Source organism: Ranitomeya variabilis, chromosome 2, assembly GCF_051348905.1.
Source record: "Ranitomeya variabilis isolate aRanVar5 chromosome 2, aRanVar5.hap1, whole genome shotgun sequence".
Lineage (NCBI taxonomy): Eukaryota > Metazoa > Chordata > Amphibia > Anura > Dendrobatidae > Ranitomeya > Ranitomeya variabilis.
In genome coordinates this window covers 654,686,296-654,707,194 of record NC_135233.1, presented here as the reverse complement: position 1 = coordinate 654,707,194, position 20,899 = coordinate 654,686,296, and the positions used below count along the sequence as shown (strand labels likewise).

General features: G+C 43.9%; 1 protein-coding gene across 3 annotated transcripts in view; it reads left to right on the top strand.

Annotated features, from left to right (window-relative positions):
• Positions 1-20,899, top strand: part of PDE10A (phosphodiesterase 10A) — a 519,247-nt gene that overhangs the window by 426,695 nt on the left and 71,653 nt on the right. For all 3 annotated transcript variants that reach the window (XM_077289174.1, XM_077289173.1, XM_077289175.1), the window contains exon 3: positions 5,326-5,351. In XM_077289174.1, coding sequence (XP_077145289.1) covers positions 5,326-5,351 — 26 coding nt within the window. The remainder of the gene's footprint in view (positions 1-5,325; positions 5,352-20,899) is intronic.

The window sequence follows — 20,899 nt, the reverse complement described above, 5'->3', positions numbered from 1 at the left end:
TGAAGTACTGCTTGGAGCCCAATACCTCCTCGGCGTTCCGGCCACCGGCTACGCGCCTCAGTAGGATGTTGCCACGATCTTAAGGCACGACTCCTACTAGCTTTATCTCCTTTTTGCTGCGATCTCGTTTCTCACTTCTCCACAATAAACCTCGCTTTGTTTCCTTTCTTAGGATGCCGCCACATTCAAGTGCAGGCGCGGCTCTGTAACATTCTGTTCTGTTCACTAGGTCACTGTCAGGATCCCACCCCTGACAGAGACCCCCCTGAATCTTCCCCTGCAACACCCTCTGCCACAGGATGTTGCCTGGTTCCAACCCAGTCAGCTTCTGGCTAACTTCCTATCCAGCCCCCAGTTTTACCAGATTGTGAGGAGTGGCCTAATACATAGAACCCTTTGCTCCCCCTGGTGGCCAGAGTGTGAAGTGTAATGTGTGACTGTGATACCTGGTCAGGTGAACTCCTTTAGTGCCATCAGACGTACCATCACTCCCCTTAGTGGCGGAGCATCAGTACTGCAACGACCAGGTCTCAGGGGCGCTGCACTATTACCTGACCGGGCTCACGTTGTTTATTTTCAGGAGCCTAATTCCTTTTTATAAGATGACTGATTTTAGGGGGCGTGGTTTGCAGGGGACAGGAGCAGACGTGCTTTTACAGAGCTCCTGAAAAATCCCCTATTTTAAGCTACCTTAGGCATTTTAAAGTGGAAATTTAGGGACTAAAACGTTTGAATAATCACCTGGAACACACTAGCAACTTCCAAAATGAAGAATAAATTGGGTACCACAAAGAAAACAGGTACTACAACTTCCCTGCCTACAGTAAGCCTGCCAAGCAAAATGGCCGCCGCTGACAGACAGGCAGTTATGAAAGGTGATTCCCACAGAGATGCCATCACCGCCGGAGCAGAGAGAGCTGGAGCTCTGAAGATCCCGGCACAAACAGTACAGACCTGTTCGAGGAGAGCCCCTTCTGCCCCGGTGTCGAGGAGGATCTCGGATGTCCCCTCAGACAACCGGGACTCAAAATGGAAGAAAACCAGAGGCTGCGCTGAGTCATCGTTGCCTGAGGGAGAGGAGAGATGCCGGATGACGTTAGCAATGTCACAGTCAGAGAAGCCTGCACTTACCGAGGCTCCTGCTGATGAAGATGTGGAAAAGAGTCATGAGTATGTGACGAGTCTGGAGACTGAGACCCTACAGATGGACGGATCCCTAAATAATTACCTCACTCCAAGATCAGGCAAGTCTTGCGAGGCCGATTTTGTCCGATGGGGGCTGGGGAGCAGGGACCTATGTGGCCTGGAGATACACCCGCCGGCTGCCTAAGACAATTCAGAGAGCAGAGCAGCTGGTGTGACAGTCGGGGAAGAGGGAGTCTCACCGCTGCACAGCTATAAACGGAGTTGGGAGCGGCCAATGGTACCCTGCTACTGCAATATAGCGCCACACAGCACCTTCCTCTATTGAAGTCGTGTGCCACCCCTAAACTTCACTGTAACACCCCAAAAATCACAGGGGTAACTCAGGATGTCCCTGATAATAAGGGGCAAACATATACCAGCCCATCTGACAAAGGGGCTTCATCATTATATTGGAATTGCTGTGACCAATCTCTTTACACACCAAAAGACTGTGCCTCCCTTAATGCCACAAATATTACCCCCAAATTTGGGGAAAAGCAATACCAGGACATGGGAATGTGCAGTAATATAATTGACTCTCCTACTGACGGTTATCAGTTAATGAATAAAATCTCGGATTATAATTCCTTTCCCTCCATAATGGAAAGTGATTCTTTTAAACAAATGTTGACATGTCAAAAATCCATATTGGAAAAAGCCAGGCTTCTGTGTGTTAAAAGCCTTGAAGAATTATTCCAAAAAGTATCTCCTTTTTTTACCTCTACCATAGATCCAGTTTACAAAAATAACAATGACACAGTAGTTAAAACAGAACAGACTGATTTAAACCATGACACAGATAATTCTTCTAAGGGCTTGTTTCCACTTCCACGTCCGTGTCTCGCATGTGGAAACCAAACTCTGGCGCCGGCACATTGTAGCGGAGCGTGCAGCTCCATGTGTTCCTATGCGGCCACACGCTCCGCTCTGGAGTGCCGGCGCCACAGCTTGGTTTCCACATGCGAGACACGGACGTGTTTCTCGCAAATGGAAACAAGCCCTTATTCTCCTAACTCAATTGAAGAGCTAGAAAGTGTCCACTCAGAGGAATTTACTAAAATGACAGATACTTCTGAACATAGGGACAGTGACTTTACTAATTATACAGAATCTGACGAAACTTCATCCCAACATTCCTCCCCAGAGAGTTCTACTGATTACGAGACTCATGAGCCCATAGGAAAATCACTAAGTCAACCAATTAATACTGATTTAGATCAAGAAAAATCTGATATGGGGCCTGAGGACCATATCCCCAATGTTTCTTTAATAGATAACACACCAGCTTCTGATGACTACCCATCTGAAAGCTTTATGATCAATATCTGCAGAGCCCTTTTAACATCGGCAAACATCTTGGAAAAGGGTAATAATCTACTTGGGTATAAACCTAAAATACCCATTCCTCAACAGTCAAATACAGTAAAAGCCTCTGAATCCTTTATCAAGAAGCTTTTTAAAGAAACATTACATTTCATAATCAAAGACTCTAACTTAAATTCTACCAAGGTCCCCAATGCCTCTCTTCAAGATTCAAAAATAACGGACTCTAGACAAAAACTACCAGATTTCGCCCTTCATCCATGCTCCTAGTCCACATGTACTCTCGGACTCCCTGGAGAAGATCCAAAAAGACATCATATTTTTTTAGAGACTACTTGGCTATCTATGAAGACTTCAAAAGAAAAAATAATATAAAAATTAGAGGAATACTTGAGTCGGTCCAGCCTTCACAATTAAAAAATTATATTTCTTCAATGATAACTCACTCGACAAGGTTTTCAGAATCCAAAGACCACTCTCTCTCCCTACAAACATTGCTCGAGATGTCATCGTATCCATCTATTCTACAGGGGTTAAGAATGATCTCCTTATGCTGACAAGAGACTCAAAACACCTTCCATGTTCGTACAACAACCTAACTTTTTTCAAGGACTTGTCTAAAGATACCCTGCAAAAACGCAAATCATTCTTCCAAACCACTCGGGAACTCCTACACGCAGGAATAACCTACCAATGGACAAAGACTTCTAATCTACAAGTGAAATATGCTTCAAAACGATTTATTCTCTCGTCTCCAGAGGAAGGAATTAACTTTCTGAAAAGAATAAGATTGACATCTTCTGTAGTTTCCTCCGATACCTCCTCTCTGTGTACATCAAATAGACATCCTACTTGACTAATTCTTTATTCCACTTGTTATCTTACTTAAGAAGAACCGGACATTGCCCTCCAACCAGTCTTGGGTCACCTTATGGTGTTCCCGGACTTGACAGGTTTATATACTGATTTTTATTCATTAGCCGATACTAAGCAACATCTATTTTGGTGTTATGCAATTATTTTCATGTACTGTTTAAGTTTACTGACTTTTATTTTCAGATGCTGATATTGAGCTACATTTAATTCGGTGTCTTACGCAATTGTATACGTGTACCATTTGAGTTTCTTTTTCAGGCGACAGTTGTTTTGTGTAAATTTACGGGAATGTCTATATGTATGTATGCCTGTCTTTTTTTCTTTCTCCTTCCCTTTTCCCCATATTATTTGGGGGTCTTTCCTTTTCTTCCCTCCTCCCTTTTTTTTTCTTTTCCTTTACCCTCCCCCTTCAAAATTTATAAAACCAATAAAGTTTATTGGAAAAAGATCACTGATTTTAAGTAGATGATACTGTACCCTGTTTTGCTTAGTGTAAGGCCACATCAAGATTTCTAAGCCAAACCCAGGCGTGGGTGATAAATACAGAAGTGGTGACGTGTTTCTATTATACTTTTCCTCTGACTGTTCCACTCCTGGTTTTAGCTTACAAATACTAATGTAAAATACTGAACCTGTGAACATGGCCTTAAGCTTAACCCCTTTCTGACCTCGGACGGGATAGTACGTCCGAGGTCAGATACCCCTCTTTGATGCAGGGCTCCGGCGGTGAGCCCGCATCAAAGCCGGGACATGTCAGCTGTTTTGAACAGCTAGTTAAATGCCGCTGTCAAACGCAGACAGCGGCATTTAACCGGCGCTTCTGGCCGGGCGGCGGGAATGAGCGCATCGCCGACCCCCATCACATGATCGGGGGTCAGCGATGCTTCTGCATTGTAACCATAGAGGTCCTTGAGACCTCTATGGTTACTGATGCCGGTCTGCTGTGAGCGCCCCTCTGTGGTCGGCGCTCATAGCACACCTGCATTTCAGCTACATGTAGCAGAACCGATCACATTGTGCCAGCTCCTAGCCTCCTATGGAGGCTATTAAAGCATGGCAAAAGTAAAAAAAAAAAAAAAATGTGAAAAAGATTAAAAAAAAAAATATAAAAGTTTAAATCACCCCCCTTTCGCCCCATTCAAAATAAATCAATAAAAAAAAAATCAAACCTACACATATTTGGTATCGCCGCGTTCAGAATCGCCCAATCTATCAATTAAAAAAAAGATTAACCTGATTGCTAAACAGCGTAGCGAGAAAAAAATTTGAAACCCCAGAATTACGTTTTTTTTGTCGCCGCGACATTGCATTAAAATGCAATAACGGGCGATCAAAAGAATGTATCTGTACCAAAATGGTATCATTAAAAACGCCAGCTCGGCTCGCAAAAAATAAGCCCTAAACCGACCCAAGATCATGAAAAATGGAGACGCTACGGGTATCGGAAAATGGCACAATTTTTTTTTTTTTTTTAGCAAAGTTTGGAATTTTTTTTCACCACTTAGATAAAAAATAACCTAGACATGTTAGGTGTATATGAACTCATAATGACCTGGAGAATCATAATGGCAGGTCAGTTTTAGCATTTAGTGAACCTAGCAAAAAAGCCAAACAAAAAACAAGTGTTGGACTGCACTTTTTTTGCAATTTCCCCGCTCTTGGAATTTTTTTTCCCGTTTTCTAGTACACAACATGCTAAAACCAATGATGTCGTTCAAAAGTACAACTCGTCCTGCAAAAAATAAGTCCTCACAAGGCCATAATGATGGAAAAATAAAAGTTATGGCTCTGGGAAAGAGGGGAGCAAAAAGCGAACACGGAAAAACGGAAAATCCCAAGGTCATGAAGGGGTTAATAACTGATGCATTTCCAATTCCTGTCTTTTATATCACAACTTTTTCTCTGTGTATTCTTATGTTTTTGTTTTATTTTGTCTTCCAGATGTGACCGCCACAGAAGTCAGCAGGGTAAGCAGCTTCATTTTTTTTTATTTCCAGTTTATAAGCATTGGTTCCGATCTTGTCATGAAAGCTGCATTGCAGGTTTATGCTAGTCTTTTTGATATCAGTAGTTCTTTGTTGTGTCTCCATCACACGTTTCTCAGCAAGATACAGGTATAACTGGATAGACAAGGAATACAATAGAACGATGATCGCATTCCAAGAATTTTGGATCATTAATATAAGGATATTGGCCCCGATTCATCCTTGCTGTTTCTCCAGTTTTCTGGCAGTACATTTTTCCTTTTTAGTGCCTTAAGTATTTGCATTTTATCCCCTATGTTTTGTTGTGCTTTTTAAGTTGTCTGTCTTTTAAGTCTCCTTTTTTATTTATTTTTTATTCAGAAAAAAGTATGTTGCACTCACGATGGCAGCTTGAATGAAAAGTCCAAGTCTAAGATGATAGTCACAAAATAAAGGACTTTTCATTCAAGCTGCCATGGTGAGTGCCGCATACTTTTTTCTGAATCAATCATATCTACATGTTGATACAGTCATGGCCAAAAGTATTCACACCCCTGCAATTCTGTCAGATAATACTCAGTTTCTTCCTGAAAATGATTGCAAACACAAATTCTTTGGTAAAGTGGGTAAATTGTTCTACTGTTCAGAGATACCTGTACAAATATGGCCTTCATAGAAAAGTCACCAGAACAAAACCACTCCTGCGTCCTCTCCATAAAATTCAGAATCAGAAATATGCACAAGAACATCAAAACAAGCCTGATGCATTCTGGAAACCAGTCCTGTGGACCAATGAGGTTAAAACAGAACTCTTTGACCACAATGATCAAATGTATGTGTGGAGAAAAAAAGGCACAGAATTTCAGGAAAAGAACATTTCGTCAATCATTTCAATCATTAAGCATGGGGATGGATTAACCATGCTTTGGTGTTTTTTGAAGCCAGTGTTAAGGGGAGCATTTCACGGGTGGAGTGAAGAGTGGATTCAGTGAAATTTCAACAAATTCTTGATGCAAACATAACTCTATCTCTAAAGAAGTTGAAGCTGAAAAGAGGATGGCGTCTACAAATGGATAATGATTCTAATCACACGTCAAAATCCAAAATAGACCACATCAAAAGGCGCTAACTGAAGGTTTTACAATGGCTCTCCTAGTTCCTTGATCTGAACATTGAAAATCTGTGGCTAGATCTCAAAATAGCAGTGCATGTAAGATGACCCAGGAATCTCGCAGAACTGGAAGAATTTTCTAAGGGAGAATGGATGAAAATCCCTCAAACACGATGTGATACTTTCAAACAGGGGTTTTACTAGGTGCTAACCAAACTTTTGCATCTGCCAATTTTCTTTTTTGTAATTTTTAAAATGTAAAAGATGAAAATATATACACACTGGTCAAAAAATAAAGGGAACTCTAAAATACCACATCCTAGATATCCCTGAATGAAATATTGCAGTTGCAAATCTTTATTTATTACATAGTGGAATGAGTTGAGAACAATAAGGCCATGTGCACACTTTGTGGTGTGCTCTGCGGGTTTATCCCGCAGCGGAATTGATAAATCTGCAGGGCAAAACCGCTGCGGTTATCCCTGCAGATTTATCGCGGTTTGTTCCGCGGTTTCCGCTGTGGGATTACTCCTGTACTATTGATGCTGCATATGCAGCAATATGCAGCATCAATAGTAATGATAAAAATAATAAAAATTGGTTATACTTACCCTCCGATGTCCGGATCTCCTGGGCGCTGCACTCGGCGGTCCGATTGCAAAGATGCTGTGCCGAGAAGGACCTTCGTGACGTCATGGTCATGTGACCGCGGCGTCATTACGGTCATGTGGCCGCGACGTCACCGCAGGTCCTGCTCGGCACAGCAAACTTGAGACCGGACAGCCGTGTGCAGCGCTGAGAGGTGAGTATATCATGATTTTTTATTTTAATTCTTGTTTTTTTACACTATTCATGCTTCCCAGGGCCTGGAGGAGAGTCTCCTCTCCTCCACCCCGGGTAGCAACCGCGCATTATCCGCTTACTTCCCGCAAAGTGGGCACAGCCCCATGCGGGAAGTAAGCGGTTCAATGCATTTCTATGGGTGCAGAATCGCTGCGATTCTGCACAAAGAAGTGACATGCTGCGGGTTTTAAACAGCATGCATGTGCACAGTGGTTTGCGGTTTCCATAGGGTTTCCATGTTAATGTAAACGCTATGGAAACTGCTGCGGACCCGCAGCATCAAAATCGCCGCGGATCCGCGGTAAAAACCGCGAAGTGTGAACATGGCCTAAAACAGAAAAATGATAAATTTAAAACCAAAATGAATATCCCATGGAGGTCTGAATTTGGAATGGTACTCCAAATCAAAGTGGAAAGTCAAATTATACCAAAATGGCACCAACATTAGTCCCACAATTTCTACTGAATGTGGCAATACCTCATATGTGGCTGTACAGTACTATTTAGCAATATGGAGAGACTTGGGAGGAACGGAGAGCTATTTGCCTCCTAGAGCGCAGATTTTCCTAGAAAAGTTTGTGGACTCCATATACAGAGCCCCAAATTGCTAGACGAGCAGAATCCACTCCCCCCTCAAGTGACCCCATTTTGTAAATGATACCCCTTGGGGAATTTATCTACAGGTGTGGTGGCGATTTTTGACTCCATGGGTATTTTTCCAGAAACAAGCAGCAATGAATGTTGCTGATTGAAAATTGCAAACTGCCATTGTAGTGACCAGTACGCTGTAGTCACCAGTACGTTATGCCCAGCCCGTGCTTCTGGAGGCATGCACCCGTAAGTTGGGCGGGCTCTCATCGCTTCCGAAATGCCAAACATGGATGCAATATGTGATTTAGGTACACTGTGGGGCTCAAAAGGGAGGGAGCTTTTGGACTTGAGAGTGGAGAATTTGCTGAATTTCTTTTGGCGAGTGAGGAACTATTTTTCTTGAGTGAGGGCTTTCTTTTTTTGTGGATTGAGTAGAAGCTTTTATTGGAAACCTTTTACGTAACGTTTGGGATCACATTTATCCTGCTCTCTACACTGAGTTTTTGAACTTTTACACTTTGGAGTTACTCTGGACTCCATCTGACCTCTGTTCTTTTTTCTCTTTTTTTATTTTTGTTTAGAGCTAACATATTCGCTGTCCCCAATGGGGCTCACAGTCTAAATTCCCTATCAGTATGTCTCTGTTCAGCTGTGTCCTTCTCTGAAGTGCCCAAAACTGGCCGACAGCACTTTTATGCAATCCTAAAAAAAAAAAAGGAACACTGCCAGATCACAGGTCAGACAGCGTCCACAGTGCCTTCATCTGCCTCATTATAGTTTCCGTCTGAATCACGCATTTGAGATTTACACGGAAACTCCAGATGTAGCGCTCATCGCAGGGCGCAGGACAAATGTGCCTCAAGCTTTACTGCGATCTTTGGGAGGCAGAATGAAAAGATCAGCAGCAGATGAAGAATTGGTTTAATTTATTTTTTATGCCGTTCCTCGTGTGGTATAATTGATTAGGCGACTTTATTCTTCTGGTCGGTGCAAGTACAGCGATACCAGATTTAAATTGGGTTTTTATGTTTGGCTGCTGTCACACACTAAAAGACGCTTTTAACCCCTTTCTGACATCGGACGTACTATCCCGTCGAGGTGGGGTGGGCCCCCATGACCACGGACGGGATAGTACGTCCAGCGCGATCGGCGGCGCTCACGGGGGGAGCGCGGCCGGGTGTCAGCTGCCTATCGCAGCTGACATCCGGCACTATGTGCCAGGAGCAGTCATGGACCGCCCCCGGCACATTAACCCCCGGCACACCGCGATCAAACATGATCGCGATGTGCCGGCGGTGCAGGGAAGCATCGCGCAGGGAGGGGGCTCCCTGCGGGCTTCCCTGAGCCCCCCGCAGCAACGCGATGTGATCGCGTTGCTGCGAGGGTCTTACCTCCCTCCCTGCCTGCTCCAGACCCGGATCCAAGATGGCCGCGGATCCGGGTCCTGCAGGGAGGGAGGTGGCTTCACTGAAGCCTGCTCAGAGCAGGCACTGTGAAGCAGCCTGCACTTCTCTCAGATCGGTGATCTGTCAGAGTGCTATGCAAACTGGCAGATCACCGATCTGTATTGTTCCCCCCTGGGGCAAAGTAAAAAAGTAAAAAATTTTTTTTCCAAATGTGTAAAAAAAAAATAAAAAAAAATATTCCAAAATAATGAAAAAAAAAATATATTATTCCCATAAATACATTTCTTTATCTAAATAATAAAAAAAAACAATAAAAGTACACATATTTAGTATCGCCGCGTCCGTAACGACCCGACCTATAAAACTGGCCCACTAGTTAACCCCTTCAGTAAACACCGTAAGAAAAAAAAAAAAAAAAAAACGAGGCAAAAAACAACGCTTTATTATCATACCGCCGAACAAAAAGTGGAATAACACGCGATCAAAAAGACAGATATAAATAACCATGGTACCGCTGAAAGTGTCATCTTGTCCCGCAAATAACGAGCCACCATACAGCATGATCAGCAAAAAAATATAAATGTTATAGTCCTGAGAATAAAGCGATGCAAAAATAATTATTTTTTCCATAAAATAGTTTTTATCGTATAAAAGCGCCAAAACATAAAAAAATAATATAAATGAGGTATCGCTGTAATCGTACTGACCCGAAGAATAAAACTGCTTTATCAATTTTACCAAACGCGGAACGGTATAAACGCCTCCCCCAAAAGAAATTCATGAATAGCTGGTTTTTGGTCATTCTGCCTCACAAAAATCGGAATAAAAAGCGATCAAAAAATGTGACGTGCCCAAAAATGTTACCAATAAAAACGTCAACTCGTCCCGCAAAAAACAAGACCTCACATGACTCTGTGGACCAAAATATGGAAAATTTATAGCTCTCAAAATGAGGTAACGCAAAAAATATTTTTTGCAATAAAAAGCGTCTTTCAGTGTGTGACGGCTGCCAATCATAAAAATCCGCTAAAAAACTCGCTATAAAAGTAAATCAAACCCCCCTTCATCACCCCCTTAGTTAGGGAAAAATGTATTTATTTCCATTTTCCCATTAGGGCTAGGGTTAGGGTTACGATTGGGGCTAGGGTTAGGGTTAGGTCTAGGGTTAGGTCTAGGGTTAGGTCTAGGGTTAGGTCTAGGGTTAGGTCTAGGGTTAGGTCTAGGGTTAGGTCTAGGGTTAGGTCTAGGGTTAGGGCTAGGGTTAGGGCTAGGGTTAGGGCTAGGGTTAGGTTTGGGGCTAGGGTTAGGGCTAGGGTTAGGGCTAGGGTTGGGGCTAGGGTTAAGGCTACAGTTAGGGTTGGGGCTAAAGTTAGGGTTGGGGCTAAAGTTACGGTTAGGGTTTAGATTACATTTACGGTTGGGAATAGGGTTGGGATTAGGGTTAGGGGTGTGTCAGGGTTAGAGGTGTGGTTAGGGTTACTGTTGGGATTAGGGTTAGGGGTGTGTTTGGATTAGGGTTTCAGTTATAATTGGGGGTTTTCCACTGTTTCGGCACATCAGGGGCTCTCCAAACGCGACATGGCGTCCGATCTCAATTCCAGCCAATTCTGCATTGAAAAAGTAAAACCGTGCTCCTTCCCTTCCGAGCTCTCCCGTGTGCCCAAACAGGGGTTTACCCCAACATATGGGGTATCAGCGTACTCAGTACCAATAGGACAACAACCTTTGGGGTCCAATTTCTCCTGTTACCCCTGGGAAAATACAAAACTGGGGGCTAAAAAATAATTTTTGTGGGGAAAAAAAAAAGATTTTTTATTTTCACGGCTCTGCGTTATAATCTGTAGTGAAACACTTGGGGGTTCAAAGTTCTTACAACACATCTAGATAAGTTCCTTGGGGGGTCTAGTTTCCAAAATGGGGTCACTTGTGCGTGGATTCTACTGTTTAGGTACATTAGGGGCTCTGCAAACGCAATGTGACGCCTGCAGACCATTCCATCTAAGTCTGCATTCCAAATGGCGCTCCTTCCCTTCCGAGCCCTTCCATGTGTCCAAACTGTGGTTCCCCCCCACATATGGGGTATCAGCGCACTCAGGACAAATTGGACAACAACTTTTGGGGTCCAATTTCTCCTGTTACCCTCGGGAAAATACAAAACTGGGGGCTAAAAAATAATTTTTGTGGGAAAAAATTTTTGTTTTCTTTTTACGGCTCTGCATTATAAACTTCTGTGAAGCCCTTGGTGGGTCAAAGCGCTCACCACACATCTAGATAAGTTCCTTAGGGGGTCTACTTTCCAACATGGTGTCACTTGTGGGGGGTTTCTACTGTTTAGGTACATTAGGGGCTCTGCAAACGCAATGTGACGCCTGCAGACCATTCCATCTAAGTCTGCATTCCAAATGGCGCTCCTTCCCTTCCGAGCCCTTCCATGCGTCCAAACGGTGGTTCCCCCCCACATATGGGGTATCAGCGCACTCAGGACAAATTGGACAACAACTTTTGGGGTCCAATTTCTCCTGTTACCCTCGGGAAAATACAAAACTGGGGGCTAAAAAATAATTTTTGTGGGAAAAGATTTTTGTTTTATTTTTACGGCTCTGCATTATAAACTTCTGTGAAGCCCTTGGTGGGTCAAAGCGCTCACCACACATCTAGATAAGCTCCTTAGGGGGTCTACTTTCCAAAATGGTGTCACTTGTGGGGGGTTTCAATGTTTAGGCACATCAGTGGCTCTCCAAACGCAACATGGCGTCCCATCTCAATTCCTGTCAATTTTGCATTGAAAAGTCAAACGGCGCTCCTTCCCTTCCGAGGTCTCCCATGCGCCCAAACAGTGGTTTATCCCCACATATGGGGTATCGGCGTACTCAGGACAAATTGTACAACAACTTTTGGGGTCCAATTTCTTCTCTTACCCTTGGGAAAAGAAAAAATTTGGGGTGAAAAGATAATTTTTGTGAAAAAATATGATTTTTTATTTTTACGGTTCTGCATTATAAACTTCTGTGAAGCACTTGGTGGGTCAAAGTGCTCACCACACCTCTAGATAAGTTCCTTAGGGGGTCTACTTTCCAAAATGGTGTCACTTGTGGGGGGTTTCAATGTTTAGGCACATCAGGGGCTCCCCAAACGCAACATGGCGTCCCATCTCAATTCCAGTCAATTTTGCATTGAAAAGTCAAATGGCGCTCCTTCGCTTCCGAGCTCTGTCATGCGCCCAAACAGTGGTTTACCCCCACATATGGGGTATCGGCGTACTCAGGACAAATTGTACAACAACTTTTGGGGTCCATTTTCTCCTGTTACCCTTGGTAAAATAAAACAAATTGGAGCTGAAGTAAATTTTTTGTGAAAAAAAGTTAAATGTTCATTTTTATTTAAACATTCCAAAAATTCCTGTGAAGCACCAGAAGGGTTAATAAACTTCTTGAATATGGTTTTGAGCACCTTGAGGGGTGCAGTTTTTAGAATGGTGTCACACTTGGGTATTTTCTATCATATAGACCCCTCAAAATGACTTCAAATGAGATGTGGTCCCTAAAAAAAAATGGTGTTGTAAAAATGAGAAATTGCTGGTCAACTTTTAACCCTTATAACTCCCTAACAAAAAAAAATTTTGGTTCCAAAATTGTGCTGATGTAAAGTAGACATGTGGGAAATGTTACTTATTAAGTATTTTGTGTGACATATCTCTGTGATTTAATTGCATAAAAATTCAAAGTTGGAAAATTGCGAAATTTTCAAAATTTTCGCCAAATTTCCGTTTTTTTCACAAATAAACGCAGGTACTATCACATAATTTTTACCACTATCATGAAGTACAATATGTCACGAGAAAACAATGTCAGAATCACTGGGATCCGTTGAAGCGTTCCAGAGTTATAACCTCATAAAGGGACAGTGGTCAGAATTGTAAAAATTGGCCCGTTCATTAACGTGCAAACCACCCTTGGGGGTGAAGGGGTTAATGCAAAATATAGTTTTTGCATCACCACATTTGGAGAGCCATTATTTTTCCATATTTTTCCATAGGTATACTCAGTCATGTGAGGGCTTGTTTTTTGCGGGATGAGCTGACTTTTTTATTGGTACCATTTTCGGACACATGACTTTTCTATCGCTTTCTATTCCGATTTTTGGCAGGCAGAATTAACAAAAACCATCAATTCAGGAAATTCTATTTTGGTAGGGGATTTATGCTGTTCAGTGTGTTGTAAAATTGATAAGGCTGTTTTATTCTTCGGGTCAGTACGATTACAGCGATACCTCATTATATATAGTTTTTTTATATTTTGGTGCTTTTACACAATAAAGACTATTTTATGGAAAAAAATAATTATTTTCTCGGTCCCCCATGACAGCACTACGGAGAGAGGGGATCCGCCCTTCAGGGACAGGAAACCTATAGATAAAAGGGCGGTACCTCTCCTTCGCATCAGTTGGTTTCCTGTCCCTGACGGGGAACCTCTTTTCGACAGTACCTGCACGAAGACGCCGTATCCAAAGGACCGGGACCGGACAGTCGGGTTCCGGCAGCGAGGTGGCTCCTGCCGCGGCTTGTCTGGCACCCGAAGCCGCCACCACTGGAACCGACGGGTTCTTCAGGGTGTGCGGGGGAGAGGCCGCCACCAGACTCTGAGGGAGGAAGGGGCGCTGGTCACCCGGAGCTCCTGTGCCGGCCTCTGCACGCTGCGGGTGAAGAAAGATGGCCGCCGCTCCGGAAATGCGGCGTTAACTTCCGGGTCATCTCCGCGCGCATGCGCGGTAATCTCTCCTCTCCCTGGGATGTGCGCAGGACCGGAAGTGAGGCAGAACGCCGGGGGTGGCGCCGGATTAAAAAAAGGGAGATGTTGCACACATAGTTGTCGCACTATCTCCCTTTAACCATGGAGGACAGCGATCCACAGCAGCTGCAGCCCAGGCAGCAGCACCATAAGAAGGGGGACCCAAAGAGCTCCAGAAGAAGTGGATCAAGCAGTCGATCCACACAGCGCAGCAGATCTGCTGCAGGGACTAACTCCCCTCCTCAAGAGGCTCCACTGCCAGACCCGGGCCCTCCTCCAGAACCGGTACCTGCCTCCACATCCGAATGGTGAGTGATCTACGTGAAAGTATACATTTTTTATAATAGGGCTCCCTCTTCTCCCTTACTAGGGTAAGAAGAGCCTGGAGAAAAAGAAAAATAGGGTCTGCCCCACCTGTAACAAAGCTTTGCCGGTAACCTGGAGAAAAAAGCTTTGTAAATCTTGCATTCAGCGTTTATTATGTGAAGAAACCCCTGACTTCGCATCTGAACTTAAAACTATAATTAGATCTGAAGTTCAGAATGCCCTGTTATCTTCCAAAAAAGGGAAGGAAAAGGTGAAGGAGACGGTATATTCTCACTCTGTCCGATCCTCGTCTGAGGACGTGGACTCTGACTATTCCAAATCCTCCCTATCTTCCTCCGATGAAGATTCGGGCCGTCATTGCTTCCCACTAGAGGAAGTGGACGCTTTAGTAAAAGCCGTCAGAGCCACTATGGGGGTTGAGGATCCCAGACCCGATAAAATGGCTCAAGATATTATGTTCGGAGGTCTGGGACAAAAAAAGCGGAGAGCTTTTCCGTTAAATTCCAATGTCCAGACTCTGATCAAAAAAGAATGGGAAAAACCGGACAGGAGAAATTCTTCAGTACCCTCGCTTAAAAGAAAGTATCCCTTCGATGACAAGGCGTCCACTTCTTGGGACAAGGCACCCAAATTGGACGTAGCAGTGGCCAAAGCCTCGAAAAAATTTGCGCTCCCGTTTGAGGATATGGGTACCCTCAAAGACCCCTTAGACAAGAAAGCGGATACCTTTCTTAAAGGGGCTTGGGAATCGGCTGGGGGTAGCTTGAGACCTGCAGTTGCAGCGACCTGCACCTCCAGGTCTTTGATGGTGTGGGTTGACCAGCTAGAAAGCCAGATGAAGGACGGGTCACCCAGAAGTAAATTGCTAGACTCAATCCCTGCAATTAGGCAGCAGCAGCATTCCTAGCGGACTCCTCAGCGGACTCAGTACGTTTAACATCCAAGGCCGCTGCCCTCTCCAACGCAGCCAGAAGGACCCTATGGCTTAAGAGCTGGCCAGGGGATCTCCAAACATAAAATTGTGTTTTATCCCATGTGAGGGAAATTTCTTATTTGGGGAAACCCTGGATGACATCCTCCAGAAAGCAGGAGACAAAAAGAAGGGGTTTCCAAATCTGGGGCCAGCCCCATTTAAACAGTCCTTTCGGAACCGTAAATTTTTTCGTCGGAGACCTCCCAGAGAACAGAATAAATGGGAAGAAGGGAGAAGGCGAGATAGAGGTTACCTCTTTGGCAACACCTCCCGTGATAAAAAACCCTCCAAATGACATTTTCCCTACGGTGGGGGGAAGGCTCACCTCATTTCTTCCTGCCTGGGAAAAAATATCCAACAACACCTGGATTTTAAGACTCCTACAATCTGGTCTAAAAATAGATTTCCTTTCCCCTCCCCCCCCCCCCCCCCGAAATTACGTAGTGACAAAGACGAGGTCTTCGGCAGCAGAACAAGCGGCATTAGAGAGAGAAATTATTTCCCTACTGCAGAAAGCCGTAATTCAGGAGATCTCTCCTCAAGAAATGGAGGAAGGGTTTTTTTCCCCTCTGTTTCTAGTACCGAGACCCGACGGGTCCTTTCGGACGATTATAAACTTAAGAAATCTAAACAATTATGTAAGAAATCACAGGTTCAAAATGGAAACAATAAAATCTACAATAAAAATTCTCTTTCCAAATTGCTACATGGTTGTGATAGACCTAACCGACGCATATTACCATGTGCCCATCCACGAACAATCTCAAAAATTTCTCAGGATGGCGGTGTCCATAAAGGGAAAAATAAGAAACTTCCAGTGCAGGGCCCTCCCGTTCAGGATTTCTATTGCTCCGCGGATAGTCACAAAAATAGTAGCGGAGATGATGGCCCACATAAGGGAACAAAACATTATCATAGTCCCTTACTTGGACGATTTTCTTATTGCCAGCGACTCGGCTCAAAGTTGCAGAGAACAGAGAGACCGAGTAATGACTATTCTAACGGACTTGGGTTGGCTCATAAATATAAAAAAATCAAAGTTGGAACCCTCTCAAGTGCAGGAGTTCCTAGGGCTGACGTTAGACTCCCAGGTTCAAGAATGCCGACTCCCGGGCCCCAAAAAAGACAAAATATTAACCATGATAGCACAAACACTGCAAAACCCCTCCATGACTCTAAGGAGGGCAATGTCACTGCTGGGGTCTCTATCTTCATGCCTGCCGGCGATACCATTCGCACAATTCCACACAAGGGAGCTTCAGTGGCACATACTAGAATGGCAGTTAATATTAAAAAACAATTTGGAAAGCAGGGTCATTCTAAATTCCTCCGTTATTCATTCCCTTCTCTGGTGGGGAAAGAACCAGAATATTTCAAAAGGGATTCCTTGGGTACCAAAAATATCTCGGGTGATAACAACCGATGCGAGTCCCAGGGGGTGGGGGGCCCACATGGCAGACAGAGTGGCTCAGGGCAACTGGTCAATTCAGGAACTGTCAGCATCCTCAAATCAAAAAGAACTCTGGGCGGTGCATCATGCTCTTCTATCATTCCTTACCTACATTCGGGGACATCTTGTCCGAATTTTCTCGGACAATATAGTGACAGTAGCCAATTACAAAAACAAAAAAGTAAGCAAATTTTGTTCTCTAAGCCCGGAAGGGAATCCCCAGGCTCTGGATGCCTTTCTGATTCCATGGACACACAAACTGACATACGCTTTTCCACCAACCATTCTGATTCCGGCAGTCATTCGGAAAGTCAGAGAGGACAAAACAAAAATGATCCTTATTACCCCATTCTGGCCCAAAAGGACATGGTTTTCCTGGCTAAGGATGCTATCGGTCTCAGACCCATGGGTTCTACCGAATTTGCCAGACCTACTACAGCAAGGACCGATCTTCCACCCACAGGAGACGAACTTGCATTTGACAGCCTGGCTTTTGAACGGGAACTATTAAAAAAAAGAGCCTTTTCAGACAACTTGGTTACAACATTATTAAAATGTAGAAAACCTATTACTACTAAAATATATGGGAAAACATGGAAAAAATTCTTGTCTGTATCCAAAGTTAAAATCCAGGAGGGACCCTCAATTAATAAAATACTTGAGTTCCTACAAAAAGGTCTGGAACAGGGGTTAGCGGTTAGTACTCTTAAAGTACAGATAGCAGCCCTGGGTGCACTCTATAACCAGAATATTGCAGCCAACCCATGGATAATAAGATTCATTAAAGCGGTAACAAGAGCAAAACCTATAGTTACCCAAAAAATGCCCCCATGGGACTTAAATTTAGTCCTCTCAGCATTATCTGGTCCTCCATTTGAACCCATAGACATGATTCCCATTAAAATACTATCTCTTAAGACCATTCTTCGGGTAGCCTTAACATCTGCGCGCAGGATAAGCGACATTCAAGCCCTGTCCTCTAACCCCCCCCCCCCCCTTTACAAACATCATGGATGATAGTCACTCTAAGACCTGACCCGGCCTATTTGCCAAAAGTGGCGTCAAAATTCCATAGGTCACAGGAAATATCCCTGCCGTCCTTCTGCCCGAACCCTAGAAATGAGAAAGAGCAGAACTTCCATAATCTAGATGTCAGAAGATGCCTAGTCCAATACCTAAATTCCACCAGGGAATATAGGAAGGAAGGCTCTTTGTTTGTCTGTTTTCAGGGTCCCAGAAAAGGATTCCGGGAATCTTAAGGTACTTTGGCAAGGTGGATAAAAGAGGCGATAGCGTTGGCATATTCATCCATGGGGAATGCGATCCCGGACGGTATAAGAGCGCATTCCACAAGAGCAGTAGCTACCTCATGGGCTGAGAGGTCAGAGGTATCAATAGAACAGATCTGTAAGGCGGCCACCTGGTCATCACCGTCAACCTTTTTTAGGCACTATAGATTAAATCTAGCCTCTGTGTCTGACCTGACCTTCGGTCGAAGGGTTCTTGAGGCGGTGGTCCCTCCCTAAGCTCAGTCTCTGCAATTCTCTCCGTAGTGCTGTCATGGGGGACCGAGAAAGTCAGTTACTCACCGATAACGGTGTTTCTCGGAGCCCATGACAGCACTCGCTTATTCCCTCCCATCACGAGTGCGGTGAGCACCTTTAATTACATATGATTTATATAGTTTATATATTACAATTTAGGCACGGGGATCCTTTTTTTTAAGAAATGTTATAATATGGTATTTTCTCTGTTGTAAACTAACTTGGAGGTCCTCCAATGCTCTGTAAACCAACTGATGCGAGGGAGAGGTACCGCCCTTTTATCTGTAGGTTTCCTGTCCCTGAAGGGCGGATCCCCTCTCTCCGTAGTGCTGTCATGGGCTCCGAGAAACACCGTTATCGGTGAGTAACTATGACTTTTGCATCCCTTTATTCTGAGAGCTATAACTTTTACTTTTCCACTGATGGAGCTGTATGGCTGCTTGTTTTTTGCGGGACAAGTTGATGTTTTCAGCAGTACCGTATTTATTTTATCCGTCTCTTTTTATTGCGTTTTATTCCACTTTTTTTGCCGCGGTATGATGATAAAGCATTGTCTTTTGCCTTGTTTTTTATTTTTTATGGTGTTCACTAAAGGGATTAACTAGTGGGACAGTTTTATAAGTCCGGTCGTTGCAAAATATTTTTTACAATTTTAAAAAAAGGTTTTTTTACTTTTTTTTAAACTTTTTTACTTTGTCCCTATATGATGGGACTATCATTTTTTGGAGGCTGATTGCTTGTACAGCATGGGGATGCAGTAGCATCCCCATGCTGTAGAAACTGTCAGCTCTGCACTGACACAGAAACTTGCTCATCATGCACTGGGCAGGATCAGCAAGTTTTCTAACTCTGGTGACCTGGATGTCGTCATTCCGACATCGGGTCATTATGGCAACGATCATCATGCCTCGGGGTCTTCAATCCAAAGGCAGAGGGGTGGTCAACCTTCTGCTGGCTCCTAGAATGTTGCAATCAATTTCAATCGCAGTATTTAAGGGGTTAAAGTGACGAGATCGGTATGTGCCCGCTCCTGGCACTTAGTGCCGGTTGTCAGCTGTCAGAACCAGCTGGCACCCAGCGGCGATCACCTGCGCACCCCCTGTGTACGCGGGAGATCCCCGTGCAGTAATACGTCCCTGGTCAGATAGGCCCAGGGCTCAGGGACGTAATATTATGATAAATGTCAGAAAGAGGTTAAGCTAGGACCTGACAAAGGGAACATAAATAATAATGTTGCTTCAGGTTTTTCGAGAACCGCAATTCCAGTAACTTCTAGAATCACCTTAAGTACTCCCCCCCCCCCCCCCCCCCAAAATGGTGTTAATGATGGGCAAGGCAGTTGTGGACCATTGTGCCCTCATGTGCTCCACAGCACCAATACAGGCTGGAAACATTTGGAAGCCACATATGCGGAACCATGGGAACCCGAAACCACCTGGACACTATTTTATAGTTTGTTTCCTGAACTTTGGTTGCAATGAGGGATGTATGTGAAAGATGGAATCATCTCCTACTTTCAGTGGGAAACTTCATTTGTAACTCGCTCTCCCAGGCTCTGCAAGAGTGGGGAAGGCACTCCAGGTTAGAAGATTAAAAGTAATTTATATAAGCCTGAGATTGCATATTCCGGGGTAGAGGGGGATATGCACAATTTTTCAATTGGGGAAAGGGGATGCAAGTAATCGGGGCTAATGAAGGGACCTGAAGGGACTAAGAAATGTTTAAGTTTAGTATATTAAAAAAATTGGCGCAGCGTGGGAGTCTTAGCCCGGCGTATGGCTTAGAGATGGAGTACTGACCCTTGAGGAGCAACATGGTATAAGCGAAGGGGGTCTTTTTTTAAAAACAATTTAGAAATGCATTAGAGGAGGAGCCCAGTGGAAATCCCGGATTATCAGTAATCGGATTAAGGGGACCTCATGAGTCAATCAGTGGGTCCTTGGAGGCGGCTGAATATAAAGCTTTGAGTGTGGAGTACACTGAAAGACAATGGAACATGCCTATGTCGGGTAATTAGGGGCCAAATCCAGGGCAGGGAGGGGATAGAGAGCGAGCAAATATCTTGAGCAATTATGAATTCTGTGCCAAAAGAGGAGAAGAAATATGTAATGGAATAGTCTAGAAAAGGTAGAGCAATCTGGGTAGACATGTCATTTTAGCAATACTGATCCTTCCAAACCAAGAGAATTCATAAAGTAAGGTCTTTTATCTAATCTAGACAAGAAGATTTTAAAATTTGGAGTAAACAACCTGGAAAGGTCAGAAGAGATGCAAATGCCCAAATAGCTGATAGTCATCGGTCTGCCATTTAAATGTGAAGTTTTCCTTCAATTTGTTTATTACCTGTGGTTGTAGTAACAGTAGTAGTATGGTATCTTTCATCATACTACAAGGCAAAGAGTGGAAAAAACACCCATTGCCTTTAAACATCCAACTGGAACCTGCTCCGATTCTGCAGTGACATCCTAAAACGTCACTGCATAGTAGCACAGCTACATGCGATCGTGTAGTTGCCAGAG